This window comes from Saccostrea echinata, unplaced genomic scaffold (assembly GCF_033153115.1).
Source record: "Saccostrea echinata isolate AGI-Se365-2 ecotype Australia unplaced genomic scaffold, CSIRO_AGI_Sech_v1 ptg000045l, whole genome shotgun sequence".
NCBI classification, from domain to species: Eukaryota; Metazoa; Mollusca; class Bivalvia; order Ostreida; family Ostreidae; genus Saccostrea; species Saccostrea echinata.
The window spans coordinates 5,163,254-5,178,135 of NW_026889794.1; the positions used below are offsets into that span (position 1 = coordinate 5,163,254).

At 33.0% G+C, this 14,882-nt stretch overlaps 3 protein-coding genes across 3 annotated transcripts; 2 read left to right on the forward strand and 1 right to left on the reverse strand.

Moving 5' to 3' along the window:
• Positions 1-538: 538 nt before the first annotated feature.
• On the reverse strand, positions 539-12,987 carry LOC133201680 (large ribosomal subunit protein bL9m-like). Its single transcript, XM_061337467.1, has 8 exons — positions 12,969-12,987; positions 3,836-3,947; positions 3,128-3,281; positions 2,576-2,700; positions 2,085-2,138; positions 1,824-1,928; positions 1,228-1,311; positions 539-1,023 (listed from the first exon to the last, which is right to left on the reverse strand). The coding sequence occupies exons 2-8, from the start codon at positions 3,926-3,928 to the stop codon at positions 760-762; spliced, it is 879 nt and encodes a 292-aa protein (XP_061193451.1). The 5' UTR covers positions 3,929-3,947; positions 12,969-12,987; the 3' UTR covers positions 539-759.
• On the forward strand, positions 7,308-9,559 carry LOC133201813 (uncharacterized). The gene is made up of 4 exons (XM_061337614.1): positions 7,308-8,661; positions 8,809-8,955; positions 9,033-9,141; positions 9,283-9,559. The coding sequence occupies exons 1-4, from the start codon at positions 7,308-7,310 to the stop codon at positions 9,557-9,559; spliced, it is 1,887 nt and encodes a 628-aa protein (XP_061193598.1).
• LOC133201830 (uncharacterized) lies at positions 11,172-12,253 on the forward strand. Its single transcript, XM_061337633.1, has 3 exons — positions 11,172-11,562; positions 11,656-11,778; positions 12,204-12,253. The coding sequence occupies exons 1-3, from the start codon at positions 11,172-11,174 to the stop codon at positions 12,251-12,253; spliced, it is 564 nt and encodes a 187-aa protein (XP_061193617.1).
• Positions 12,988-14,882: the final 1,895 nt, after the last annotated feature.

Sequence of the window (14,882 nt, forward strand, 5' to 3'; positions counted from 1 at the left end):
AGTTATTAAAGGACTTATCGCATGCATGTAGAGTTTAAAAATTTGGAGTAGCAAAAGTTATAAACATTCTTGTAATTTCTTTATTAGAAATTTTACTCTTCAGTATCCCCATATTAGTGAAACAATGAGTTGAAGATAAAAAAATCTTTGTATTCGACAATATTACATTACAGAAATACTTTCATGCAAGAAAGAAGTATTAATATCCCCAGGATTCAAAGCACCTGATTAGATGTAAACTATACTATTCACTGGGTGATAGTAATCTTTCGCAAATAATTGAGCTTCATTTATGTAAAACCTAGCCCCAAGACCATAAACTGAGTAAAAATTGTTTATTAGATTTTAAGATGAATAAATTGCTCATTTCTTATAAACTTTTCCTTTCACTAAAGTACATAAACTATTCACTTTATAGATCTATAAATCTCAACTCAAACAACAAAGATATACGATTCCAAAAAATTCCTTAAACTACACACTTTACAAACTCTCTACATCTCTTATATCTTGTGCCATTTAAAAACATCAATACAAATTACATGTATAAATAAAAGTTTATTTTTAATTTTGGTAACTTGTTCATCATTAAAGTTTACACTTCATAATTCAAAACACATGCCAAAAAGACATACATGTAAATATGATATTCACATTCACGTTTTTTACTCAGTGCATCATGTTCACAGTGAATAAGAAAAACTGTCTTCTCTTAAGAAATGGATGCAATCTGCACTTATCAGACTGAGATAGATGAAATCACCTGTTAGCTTCTCTTAACAATATTTGTTTGTCTACATTTGGGTTGCGAACCTTGGGTTTTTTAGGTGGTCTTAATCTAAATGCATCAATATCAATGGCAGGGGTGGTGAGAAACTTTCTAATGACGGGGTTCAACTCTTCATCTGGGGTCACTGGGGGGTTATTCCAGACCTGGATCTTGTCAGCAGGGCTTTCCTCTACAAATACCAGGGGGCGCTCCACCAAAGTACCACGTACCTTCAGGGACACTGCTTCATTCATCTGTTTGAAAAAAAAAAAATGGTGCCTGAAGCTTTCTACCTTGACAGTTACTGAATTACAAAAGATGAAAAGCTGAAGTTTTGCAGTTTATAAGCTTTATGAAAACAAATCAGTGCATATTTATGCACAACAAAATATATGTACAAGTGTTTATGAAATTTGATAATCATTCATCAATTAATAAATTGGTGGAATATAACTTACCGTTATTGTGAAGATAAACACCCCTGGTGTTTTCATTTCTGGGTCCTCAGGTAAAGTTATGGAATCTTCAGTAGCTGCAATACCCTGTCAAGATACACGTTTTATATATAAATTACTACATAGCACCATTGGCAGATCTAAATGTTACAGGTGTCAAACTGCACAATAGACTAACTTCAATGAAAATTTATAATTTGTGGTTTTAAAAAAAGACAAATATTACACAACATCATACTTGAATACAGAAATAACACAGCTATATTCTCCAGTATCTGAAAATCACTTGACCATTCTCTAAGGTAACAATGTTTTTGTATTGTATCTCTCATTCTTGTTGTTTAACATGCAGTTACAATACATGTAGTTGAAAAAGGTTTGGTTAAATATATGCATATTAACTTGGGGAGTTTTCTGAGGTCTTTCAAGACTTCAGAATGAAGTCTGTTCAAGAAAATTGAAAAAATGAGATTTTTTCCTAATTACTCACAAATAACACTTTTAAACATAGGGATTTTTTTTATCTTCAAGTAATATCACAACAAAATGTACATGTACAATATAAACTTTATATACTTTAGTCATTTGGACAATCTTACCACTTTTCTAAGAGCTATTCTAATGTGTCCCTTGGTTAGGGTCCAGCCTGTCTTGCTTGGCATCAACTCCACAGGAAGATTTAGTCCTCGTATTTTCTGAAGAGTCTGAAAACAAAAAATAATAAGCTAATCAGTTCACATCTACAAACAAGTATATTATCAGATACACAGGCATGTTCAACCAGTCATTCATCTATAAAAGGTGCAACTTCCAACAATATCTTTTGTAATTGTTAGATTTACTTTCCTTTCTATACTTACTATGCGACTGAATTTTCCAAGCTGTTTGAGAATGGCTGCATTATCTCCCAATGCCTGAATGAAAATTTAAATAAAATAAAACATACATGTTAATGTAGATAGCATATAAAAATGGTTAATGTTGCCCCATGTTATTCTTCACCTATCACACTTGCAAACGATTTTTGTCCCATTTTTAAATGCAGCCTAACACAATAATGTTCAAAGAGAGATAACTCTGTCTCCAGCGCATTCACCCTGTTTTGAATTCGTCCAGTGATGACAGTGACAGGGGAGATAGTAAATGGGGGCTAAATTTCCCTGTATATAATATAGTGTAATTCTGCATAGAATTATTTTAACTATCATAAGGTATTATTTAGCTGCGAATCAATGCTATTACATGTAATTCTTAAAGACTCGTACTCTCTTTTGGTATATTTATTATGGCAGTTTTAAGCATGAAGAGATTCATTAAAATCTTTAAATTATTGGAAGGCTAATACACATACCTGCATTTCATGACTTAGTTCTACTATATTTTCAGGTGTAGGGTATGTGGCTAACTGAGCTTGATATAGGAAATTTCTCCACAGTCGTTTAGGTACAGTCACAATATCACCCATGATTCCAAGCCCTTAACAAATTAAATGAAATACTTAGCTACATATACAAATTTCTGTACTAAAACAGATTGGCTATATAAATGTTGGAAAGAACAGTGAGTGGACCTCTTCTCCTTCTTCCCAACCCCCTCCCCTCCCCCTTCCAGTTCCTTTAATTCTCACCCCTTTTCCTCCCAACCCCCTCCCCTCCCCCTTCCAGATTCCTTAATCCTCCCAACCCCCTCCCCTCTCCCTTCCAGTTCCCTTAATTCTCCTCCCTTTTTTAATGGTTATCCTTTTCCTTCTCTCTCTCCTCCCCTTCCCTTATTTTGACTATCTTCTTACCATTTTCCCTTTCTGCCCAAAATTAACATTCAGTATATTTACTAGTTACTCTTACTGCAAGTCTGTGTTATGAGAATTTTAAAAAGAATTCCTCAGTGAAAGCAACATTCTTACCATCCACATGGTCTGTTAACAGGACATCTATTTCAGCTGGTGAAGGATTGGGGTTCTCTATGTTTCTATAAATGTAGTGTCTTCCCCTTATCTTTGGTTTTCTGTCATCTTTGTGTAGAATCACAGTTCGCACTCTTTCTACCATATGAAGACTCTGTAACATCAAAACATTCCATGTAAAAATATCATTCATATCATCAGTATACTGTGTATTTTATCAGCTTTGGTGTCCATGTCATTCATATTTTACAGCTTGATAGGTGAGACACATAAATTGCAATTATATCACAAAGCATACTGTCCAGTATGTAAAATCTTGATAAAAATTCATAGGTAGTGTATAACACACTTTCCTATATAATTCAAAATATGTTCCATGTTTTTTTATCATCATAAATATTTTTATACTTTGTCACCATTAAGCAAGCAAACAAATCAACTAGCACATTTTTTTTAATTATTGACTAACCTACTGTCTTAATTCAACATTTTTCATGTATATGTACATTTTGCATAATTTGCATTTACAGTTGAACTTCGGTATCTCGAACACTGATATCTCGAATACCATGGATTTGGAAGTCCCAAACACTTATTCTTCAACTATTTTACCCCTGATTTCTTGAATACTCGGATATCTCGAAGTTTTTTCTCGGTCCTATTGATTTCGAGATAACGAGGTTTGACTGCAAATACATGAAAACTCACCCGTATCTGATTCAGGAGAAATTTCTGCTGCGCTATCTGTGGAAGATTCATCAGCTGTTTACACACCGTGCGACTCTGGCTGCATCCAATCATGATTTATTATCACTTTTTACTGGAGTAAAAGCAAAGGAAAATGCTGTTTGAACAATTTTTATATAAATTTTAATTATAGATATTGAATGTTGCTGTAATTATAGATATTGAATGTTGCTGTAATTATAGATATTGAATGTTGTAATTATAGATATTGAATGTTGCTGTAAACTTACTTGCTTCTAAGTATTTGAAAAACTTATTGTGATTTCCTGAATATAAAATAATTTTTCATTTAAAAAAAAAAGTGCCTCACTAAGTAGGTGGGAATATAATTGTGATGATTTGACAGCTAAGAAAAATATTACGACACAAATTTAAAATACATGTAGTAGGAAAATTACACTGGATGTTAATACCTAGATTGGGACCACAGGGCTTTAGATCGCTCTAATTGAATTGACAAACTGGGAGTATAAAAATGTAAAGGTGTGAACACTGTGGGACTTCTCAGATAAGGTGCCCAATTTTACAAATGAAATACTAATAAATCAAATTATGAAAATTAAATTATATTTTCAATTCATATCTATTCATATAGACAATCTACATTACTACCAAAGTTTATTTCAAAATTCTGTATACTTCTATTATATCTCTGTCTATCTGTTCGCACGAGTCCATTCGCCTAGAGTCCATTCACCAGAATGCTCATTCGCCCTGAACCCTGTTCGCCATATATCATATTTGCTCCATTGTAAATATTATATGTCAACATTTCCGTTGAATTTTCAGTCATTTCTTATTATTTTTTGTTTTTGGCTAATTAATAGATCTAGTAAACAATACATATTCTCTTGAAAATCAATTAATATCAAATTTTTTTTTGTAAATTAATAGGTCTAGTAAACAATTTATATTTTCTTGACTTTATTTCCGATTTCAAAGACGTAATTGGTTTAAGTGTTGTTAATTTTAAGACAGTAAATATTAGAGAACACCTTCTTTGTTTTGTTTTTTTTTAAAGATTTGTGTTATGTTTTGAAAATGATTAAGGAAATTGAGATGTTTATAAGCTATCTTAATTGGGGATGAGCAGCGGATTTATTTTTTTTATTCCCAACTTAATATAACATTATATATAACGTTACTTATGAATTAACAAGAATTACATAGACTTCTACAATTTAAATTCATCTGTTTTATTTTTCTTCATCTATACTGTATGTTCGCCAACTTTGGATGTACATTGAAACCAGTATAATCCGACGTGCACTGGGAGTCAAATTTTGTGTTGGAATAGACAGGGTGTCGGATTGCACAGTGTAAAAAAAACATGGAAAATAGTAAAATGGGATTGAAATTTAACGTCAGAATTCACAGTGTGACGGATTGCACAGGTGTCGGATTAGACAGTTAAATAATAAAATATAATTTACACAGAAAAATTCATGAAATGCAGTAAAATCGAAGTAAATTACGAAAATTAACCGACTAACATATTTAGGGCGAACGGACTTTGGGCGAACATGTTTTAGAGCGAACGGGAATGAGGATGAACGGCGTGAAGGGCGAACGCGTTTTAGGGCGAACAAATATACATTCATCTCATTTGAGCAATAATGGTCCCAACCTGTTAAACAGTGTCTACTTATCAGGAATGTATCCTGGCCAAACAACCCTGAAACTCTCGAGCTTTATCAGTGTCTTTTAAACTAATAAAACTAATAGTGAGCGCAGCGAGTGGCTCGACACTGCGAGCTCTAACGACAACACCTGGGCGAAGAGAAAATTCGGACTACTGCACATTCATTCAATAGAATTTTTTCTGCAGTAATTCTGACCCACAATGCATCGTTTCTTGTTCTCGCTGCTAACTTCATTCACGCGGTGACAACAACTAAAAATTCACACAAAATAAACTCACCTTAATTTAATGGATATTGCATGCAGATAGTAGATTAAACGTTCTTTGTTAAAATATTTGCACTTTTTAAACTTTGTTTATGGAAATGCAGCTAACATACGACATCATGTGATGTCACAGTCTAGACGTTCCAAATGTCTCGTGCGGTTTGAAGAGGCGGATCATAATAATGAATATTCTCTATTGAGAAGTTGATGGCTCATTTTAATACTCCCCCTCAACTTCTCTACGAAAGGCCTAATAAAAGCAGTTCAGAAATTGACTAAATGAAGAACCAAAACCCGGGTCCCACTTCGATCGGTGTTTTAGGATTGATGCATTATCATAGACATATTTTGGATGCACAGATGTTGTTTTGCGATGGAAATGCGATTAAAAATACCGATTCTGCTGACTTGAAAAACATTCATCACGGTAGAACACTTACTCGCGATATCTGTGTCACCGGATTGGTTTATTCATTCAAAACTGTGTTTGAACCCGGTTGACCTCTAAGAAAGTCCAATACTTTTTATCCGGATAAATTGGATTAAATGTTTCAGTGTTAAATAGTTATCCGGAGAAATAGTTTTAGACTTTTTTAGAGATCGAACCCAGTTTTTAATGAATAAACGAATCCGGTGACACAGGTATCGCAAGTAAGTGTTCTACCGTGATGAATGTTTTTTAAGTCAGCAGAATCGGTATTTTTAATCGCATTTCCATTGCAAAACAACATCTGTGCATCCAAAATATGTCTACGAAGTGGGACCCGGTTTTGGTTCTTCATTTAGTCAATTTCTGAACTGCTTTTATTAGGCCTTTCGTAGAGAAGTTGAGGGGGAGTATTAACAGGTCCAGCACAATCTCTTGATTAAGCTATATAGCTTTATCTAGCTATATAGCTTGATAAAGCTATTGAGAATAGCTTTATTAAGCTATTTGGAATGTGAAATATTAAAATAAAATTATTAAAAATAAACACGAGAGAGTCGCATTATGAGTACTTATCAACAAGTTCATCCGTGCATAACAATTACTCACACACTAAAATTAAGGTATAAAAGCGATGCGTGTGGGGCGCTCACCTTATTGAAAAGTTTGTTGTTGACAATGAAACGTTGGGAAATCGATGATTTAAGTGTTTATGTGAAAAAAATCATGAAAACTAACCCACTGGAGCTTCGTTAGTTAAATTCTCTCCTGGCGCTCTACACCGGATATGCTGTCTTCAACGTAGTTGCAGAAGAAACACGAATAACGGTAATTTACCCGTCATCTTCTTGTAAAGTATGGAAACGCATTTTTATTAATAATACATAAATGAATTGTTGATATGAAAGTTATAACGGTGATCAATAAGGGAAGATTTTGATTACAATTTAAGAAAGGGAATAAATTAATCGTATAATATATTATTTTAGTGCATATTTAAGACAGAAAATGCATAATTTATATTATATGATTATTTTATTTGAGGGGGGTGGGGGGTGGGGTGTTAGTAGACAACATTTAATTATTTTCAGGATAACAATGCCAGCTTGTAGCTGTAAACAACATACTAACTTTTCAAAAGATGAGACTTTTAAAATATACAGACTTTCCAGCAAGAAATTCAAAACTTCTGTTGTTGAAGGTCTCATTGAAAATGGTCATCTGTGCAAAAGGTCAGTATACTTATGTACAGCATGTGCTGCATACAGCGAGAAAAACTTAATTTCCAATGGAAAAGACATTGAAAACGAACTTGTTGAGCAAATAGTTAATTTAATTAAAACAAACAACATATCTGATGAGAATGTGAGTAAAATTGTGGAAGCCATTGGCACTAGAGAAAGCAGAGAGATGAAAGACGATTTTAATGAAAATATATTCAGCCAATACAAAAATGTTGATTTTTTAACATCTGCCGCTATTGATACGTGGATTTCTGAAAGAAACAATGTCGTATCTTCATTTTTATTGTCTTTGTGTGGGAAAAAGATGTGTGATTTATCATCTACAGAAAAAACTAAGATTGTGTTTGCTATTGAACATTTGTACTGCCTTGTTTCTTCGAACATAATCATGCCATTTTCATTTAGTTTGAATCTCTTAACATATTACATGTCAAATAGCAAAACAGTATGTAATATGTACTCCAGTGCTCATCCCGCCGGAAGTTACACGTCTGTTCTGAAATGGATAGAAGAACATGCAACCACTCCAATAACCATTCCATTTCAGCATGACGTGATAACATATTTCGACAACAACCAAGTTTTAGCGAGGAACTGGAGGGTGCGCTATGATGCCAAAGCTATTTTGAGCTATGTCACTACTGTTGTCCACTTCTTTCCTAATCCCACGACAGATTTACAACTTGTCAATAATTTCTCTCCCAGACACTGGTTTTATAACATTCAAATTTCTGATAAATACAGTGCTATTGTAGAATTCATCAATTTCTATGAAAATTTATTTAGATCACTTCGAGAACATTTCATCGAAAACAGGATAAATGTTCTATTACAACAGCAACATCCAGGGCTAACTTCTACAGAGGACATCGTTTCCGATCTTTTAAAAAACAAGAAGAAGAAATTTTCTGATAATTCCAGATCCCAGGTTGATGTTTATTCCTTTATATCAAATTCCCATACTACTTCTCCTACAATTCAAATGGGAAATCCAATATCAGTTAATCCTTGTTCATTTAAATCTGTTCAAGTTGTTTTAGAAAATTTGAAGTGTACTGCAGGAATTCCAGATCATAGAAAATGGAGTATAGTAGGTTGTGATGGGCTTCCTTTCCTTCTGTCTCATCGCATCATAAAAGACAACCCCCATCTTCAAGATATACTCCTCCAACCTGGACTGGGACATGTTGAAATTAATATGTCCAAAGGTACTTTATTGTTGGTGCAATAAAATTGAACGATTTATATATATATATATATATATATATATATATATATATATATATATATATATATATATATATATATATATATATATATATATATATATATATATATATATATATATATTACAGCTGTTATAAAGCTTTTATGGCAAGTCATAGGGGTAGATTTGGCCAAACTATTAGGCTACAGATCGCCAAAGGCACTCCAATCCTGCTTAGATGCCAATGATCACCACAAAGCCATGCAGTTCATTGAAATTCTTCTTTTTGGAACAGGTCTGTAAACATAAATGTAAATAATTTTTTATTTTTTCTCAAATACATCTATACATTTAGACATTTCTTATTCATAGGAGATGAATTGTTGTACCCCTACGTGTATCATTGCTCCGAAAGGGAAATGGAACCTTCTGGGAAAGGGTTTTTCGCCTGGTGTAAGGAAGTAAAGGATCCCAACTACATGTAAAAAAATTATTTGATAAATTACAATTTAACAAATCCTGTATATATATATATATATATATACAGGAAAATATTGGATTTCATAAAAAAATATAATATTGGATTTCATAATAATGCATAGTTTACGTACTTGTAATGCAGGTTCTTGCTGGAGTCCATATTTACGTATGCACTAGCAGTGTACTTGTTTAGAGCAGGGATACGACGTAATAACAGTAACGTCATTATGGCCTCCAGACTGAAGTTTTCTCCCCTTTACTTTGGTGTGTCCAAAACCAACTATCAACAGATTGAATTGTTAGACATCATTATGAGAGTATGTGCACCAACTGAAGTCCTTAAATTCATCCAGGAGCACGAGTCCTTCACTCGTAAGAATTGCATGGTCTTAACTCAACTGCACAAAAATGCCAAATGACGCACTTAATATAAACAATAACTCTATCTACCTTGTAACAGGAGATTTCATTAGTTAGAAGGAGGTTGTAAATTTTCGTACACATGACTTGATTGGATAAAAAACGTGACGTCACAATGCATAATTTTTCTGTGCAAATAACATGACGTCAAGAAGGAGAAAATATTATGGACAGTTTGAAACAGCATATTGTTTGAACTAGGGTTTACAAAAATTAAATTATTGATTGAAACTCCATATTTAATGATAAACATGCATGTTAATTAATAGTATTGTTATATGTATACAGTTAACAATGGTTATCTGAATTATCTCTTTAATTTCTTTATCTCAGATACCATGGATACGTAAAACTTACCTAAAATTAACAACCATTTGATCTCTTTAAGTTTCTTATCTTGAATCATAGGATATATAGAATTTTTCTCTGTATCATTGGGTTTCAAAGAACGATGTTTAACTGTACATAAAATAAATATTTAGAATCTGGAAATACCAGCAAAGGAGAGGGCTGTGATTTTATATTGGAGGCCAAAAATAGACAGGCTAAAAGTTGGCTTCCCAGCGGTGCGCCAAAAGAGAAACACTGGATGCAATGTTGCAGAAATCTGGATACATTAGAAGATGCAAGTATTTTACAAACATTTTGTGAAATAAAAATGAATAAAATAAAAAGAAATGATATCAAACATAGTAGGAAGATAATTTTATTACAGACATAACATAGTTGTTTATCTGTGGATGGGACACCTAAACTTTGTTTTCTTTACAATGGTATTAGAAGAAAAATAAAAGCCCATGCATTCATCATGGACCCAATACCCACAACGGGCACGGTCACACCCAACCCAATGTCCACGTTCCTGTGTTGTCAAACAGACATTGCAAGTTTCAGGAACTTTTGTCGTTATTGTTTCAGTCTGAGTGCATTTGGTCTTGCATACAACTATCCTTCTCTTCTTTGAAGTCTGATATCCATCTGATCTCTTTTCCTTTTCTCCTGATTTAGAGTTAGTTATAGGGGGGAGAAAAGTAGGTTGAGGAGATGGAAACGAAGGAGAGGGAGAGGCAAGAGAAGGTTGTGGGGAGAGTGCATTTAAAGATAGTATAGGAGGTATTGACGAGGTAGAACAGTGTGGGGTTGAGATAAGTTCAGCAGAGGTAGAAGATGAGCAATTCGTAGTAATAGAAGAGGAAGAGGATATCGAAGTTGTTATAACAGAGGGCGGTGCGCTAGGAACGTTAGAGGGGGGAGATTTTATGATTCGCTGCATGTGCTGAAATGTATAATCAATGCGTGTTTTAAAATTAAAAAAAAGTAATAAAAAAATTTCAATCCAACCACTTCTTTAAATAAATAAATAACTTATTGAATGAGATTAATATACTAACATCTTCAAAATAAGGTGTGGCATACGTGGACATTTTTCCAGATGCTGATTTCACAATAATTAATATTTCACTTTTACTTGTAAGATGGAGTTCTTTAGCCTGTTGAATAATTATATATATATATATATATATATATATATATATATATATATATATATATATATATATATATATATATATATATATATATATATATATTGTGTTGTAGATAAAAAAGAACATGAAATCCCAATTGAACATAAGGGACTCCAGTGATGATACAATTTTCCACACCAATCTTGAAAATGAAATATTTCAGTGGCGTTCAGAACTAAGAGCAGCAGAATACCTCTCCAATCCCTTCTCCTCCACCGATCATACTTCTCTATGCAACAAATCACTAGATAAAGAACTCGTAAATTTTTCCCAGAAATGTAAAAACAATAGACAACATTATATTAAAGAAGTTTCTAAAAATAATTCAGTCAAACTCTCACTTTCTCTAGAACCAATTTTTTTTACAAGTTTGGAACGCACACACTTTCATTCTATCGAAAGTAGAACAAAACCAGAAATAGCAGCCAAGATTGAGGAACAGATTGAGAAGCTACTTGATTTGGATTTTGAAGCTGGTATGCATATTTAAAATTTTCAACATCTTTAAAATAATCATACGTATCGGCATGTTTTTCTGCATTTTTTTTTTTTTTTGGGGGTTAAAAAAGGAGAAGACAGAAAAGTACAATGGAAAAGAGACATAAAGAATGGTGGCAAAAAAATGTATATTAATTTCTACAAAGAATTATTAGAAGTTGTAGAAAGTTCGCAAGATGTGATGAAGGACGAAGGTACGTTATATATTCATACCTTTTTCAAGATTGTGGTTTTTCTCTTGTACACGGAGTCGTGTCGCTTTTTTGCATCCTCTATGTATGTACTGGGCGTAGGTCCAGATCTTGACAAGCCCCTCTTCCTTTGACCTTTGTTATTTTTCCCGGGATTTACTTTACTATTCTGCATGATATTATAACCGCATATATTATATTTTTTAATTTATTTTTAATAAAATAAAATTAAAAATACGAAAAAGGGGGGGGGGTTATTGTAAAATTATCATTTTTTTTTCAGAAACACCTGGAATATGAATAATTATTTTATTTTCTTACTTCAATATAATAAATATTCAATCCCTTGTCTTCTTTAATAGACAAAGTAATTGAAAAAAATAATGGGTTACAAAGACATTAATTTTAATACTACGGTGCTTCCATAGAATCTGACCCGGAAGATGAAGATCTGCCTGATTCAGTACCAACGCTTTAGTATTGATCGTGCATTTCCTGTGTATGGCGACTAGGGCTTCCAAGTCACATGTACTTCAAATTGTGAGTGTTGTCATGGATTTTAAAGCTATAATTTGGTACTTTTGTACACAGTTTCGTAAGCTTTTGCACAAAATATGCATTGTTAAATGTCCAAAATTTTGATGAAGGCAATGATGAACCTTCTAACTCTCGGTGATTAATAATATGTTACGTGATAGAGAAAAGAAATATATACTTACCATTATGCGATTAATTTCTTTTTTTACACTTCTTTATTTTTTTTATACTTCGTTCAATACACTTGAAAATTTCAATAAGATGAGCGCCCCACACGCATCGCTTTTATACCTTAATTTTAGTGTGTGAGTAATTGTTATGCACGGATGAACTTGTTGATAAGTACTCATAATGCGACTCTCTCGTGTTTATTTTTAATAATTTTATTTTAATATTTCACATTCCAAATAGCTTAATAAAGCTATTCTCAATAGCTTTATCAAGCTATATAGCTAGATAAAGCTATATAGCTTAATCAAGAGATTGTGCTGGACCTGATTAAAACGAGCCATCAACTTCTCAACAGAGAATAAATAATGAAGTGAACACTGCGCTCGCCCCAACGGTCGCACCGTCAACATATTAAAAAATGAATAAATACACATCGAGCTCAATTAATGAAACAATCGATAGAGTGGAAAAACAAACACACTTACACAGCACACATTCGCATTCACATTGTCCTTCGTTTCAGCAATTTAAACCGGATATAGCTTTTCTGTATTAAACAAAAACAAATTTAGTTAGGCTTATCAGTTCCGGAATTCACGAAATTCCTTTGAATAATATTTCTCTTATTATAAAAATATAGCAAACACAATATTAAAATGTATTTTTGCATTTAATTGAATGAAGATGGGTAGTTGAATAATTTCAGTTCACCCACCATAAATATGTAAGTAATATTTTCTTATTGCTTATATACTGGAGGGCATCCCAGACGAGCTCAGCACACTACCTAGCAGCCCTTTTCACAAAATATCTCTTATTATAAAAATATAGCAAACACAATATTAAAATGTATTTTTGCATTTAATTGAATGAAGATGGGTAGTTGAATAATTTCAGTTCACCCACCATAAATATGTAAGTAATATTTTCTTATTGCTTATATACTGGAGGGCATTCCAGACGAGCTCAGCACACTACCTAGCAGCCCTTTTCACAAAATATCTTACGACTAAGATTAAAATTTGCCAACCTGTAAATTCTTTGTTCAGTAAAGAAATATTGTGGCCCACTATATAGCTTAGATACTTTTTGGAAATTTGGAAAAAATTTGTTTTAGTCGTATAAGATATTTTGTGAAAAGATCCACAGATTTACACTTTTACTTTGTTAAAGGTTACCTGCATGTACGGTAAACAGACATTTTTCAAACATAATGTTTTAAGATGTTTATACATGTAGGAAGGCCATGTATTGTAACCAGGGACCTATATACTATATAGGTCCCTGATTGTAACCCCCAACCCCCCGCACGCACGCACACATACACACACAAACTTTTTGTTGCAGTATGGTGAAATCCTCCCTTGTTAATATATTATTTTAAAAATTGTCGAAAAAGTTGGACATCCCCCTCCCGAAATAGGATTTTGGATCTTTTTTTTCTTTCATTATCTATGTGATTGACAAAGATTTTTTTTTTCAAGCAAGATGTCAACATGGTCAATTGTTTTTCTTACCCCCTTTCAAAATCGATGCTACGTGTCTGTAAAACCAACGATAGGGAGAGGGTGGTTAAACTTTTCTCATTCATGGTAATTGTTTATTGGGGGGGGGGGGGGGGGGGGGGGGGAGGGTCTCGACAGTACATGCAGACCCCTACTAGTATAATCTTGTCAAGCAAAAAATAAAGAAATCACCAGACGTAATTTAGGGGGGTTCAACTATAAATTCGCTCTTGGCGTACTAGAATATTATATTCCGGCAAAATTATTTATGAGTTAGCTTTGTTTTCCAAAGTAAAGTATATATACCAGAAAAGTAATTTATGGGCACCCCCGTCCGGTTCCTACGGGCCAAGCTGACATGTATAACCTTGAATATCAATGACTAGCTGAGCCATCCTGAGATACTTTTTCCCCATGCAGTTTCGAGCTTGGCAAAATGTGTAGCCAGCAAAACTTAAAGTCATATATGACGTATTTTTGATAAGTTCAGACTAACTAAAATTAAAAAGATCTTTTTTTTTATTACTATGTATAAAGATGGGATCGGACTTTCCTGTAAATTACACAATTTAAATTAATTGCGTTTCATAGATATTAGAAATTTAAAGATATACACGCTACAACTTGCGTCAGTTAAAAATAAAGTTGGAAATTTATTTATTTTGTTTACCAAATAAAGTTACGAAAATATTGTAAATTACACAATTGGAAATGAACGCATTATAAAGATCTCAAATTATAATTATTCATTATCCTACTAGGAAAGTAATGCCCTCTATTTAAATTCATGCATCATGTGACACCGTCGCTACAACAAAAATGGCGTCAAGAAAACGAGGTACGCCGTTTGGTATACAAAATAACTTTTTACATGGATGGCATACGTTTTATGCT

Coding starts and splice junctions, on each gene's coding strand:
- LOC133201830 (XM_061337633.1), top strand. CDS start 11,172: ATGAAATCCCAATTGAACATAAGGGACTCCAGTGATGATACAATTTTC. Junction 11,563..11,655: donor TGATTTGGATTTTGAAGCTG/GTATGCATATTT, acceptor GGGTTAAAAAAG/GAGAAGACAGAAAAGTACAA. Junction 11,779..12,203: donor AGATGTGATGAAGGACGAAG/GTACGTTATATA, acceptor GTGCTTCCATAG/AATCTGACCCGGAAGATGAA.
- LOC133201680 (XM_061337467.1), bottom strand. CDS start 3,928: ATGATTGGATGCAGCCAGAGTCGCACGGTGTGTAAACAGCTGATGAAT. Junction 2,701..3,127: donor GTTAACAGACCATGTGGATG/GTAAGAATGTTG, acceptor TAATTTGTTAAG/GGCTTGGAATCATGGGTGAT. Junction 1,024..1,227: donor TGTTTATCTTCACAATAACG/GTAAGTTATATT, acceptor TTTTTCAAACAG/ATGAATGAAGCAGTGTCCCT.
- LOC133201813 (XM_061337614.1), top strand. CDS start 7,308: ATGCCAGCTTGTAGCTGTAAACAACATACTAACTTTTCAAAAGATGAG. Junction 8,956..9,032: donor AATTCTTCTTTTTGGAACAG/GTCTGTAAACAT, acceptor TCTTATTCATAG/GAGATGAATTGTTGTACCCC. Junction 9,142..9,282: donor GTAAAGGATCCCAACTACAT/GTAAAAAAATTA, acceptor CTTGTAATGCAG/GTTCTTGCTGGAGTCCATAT.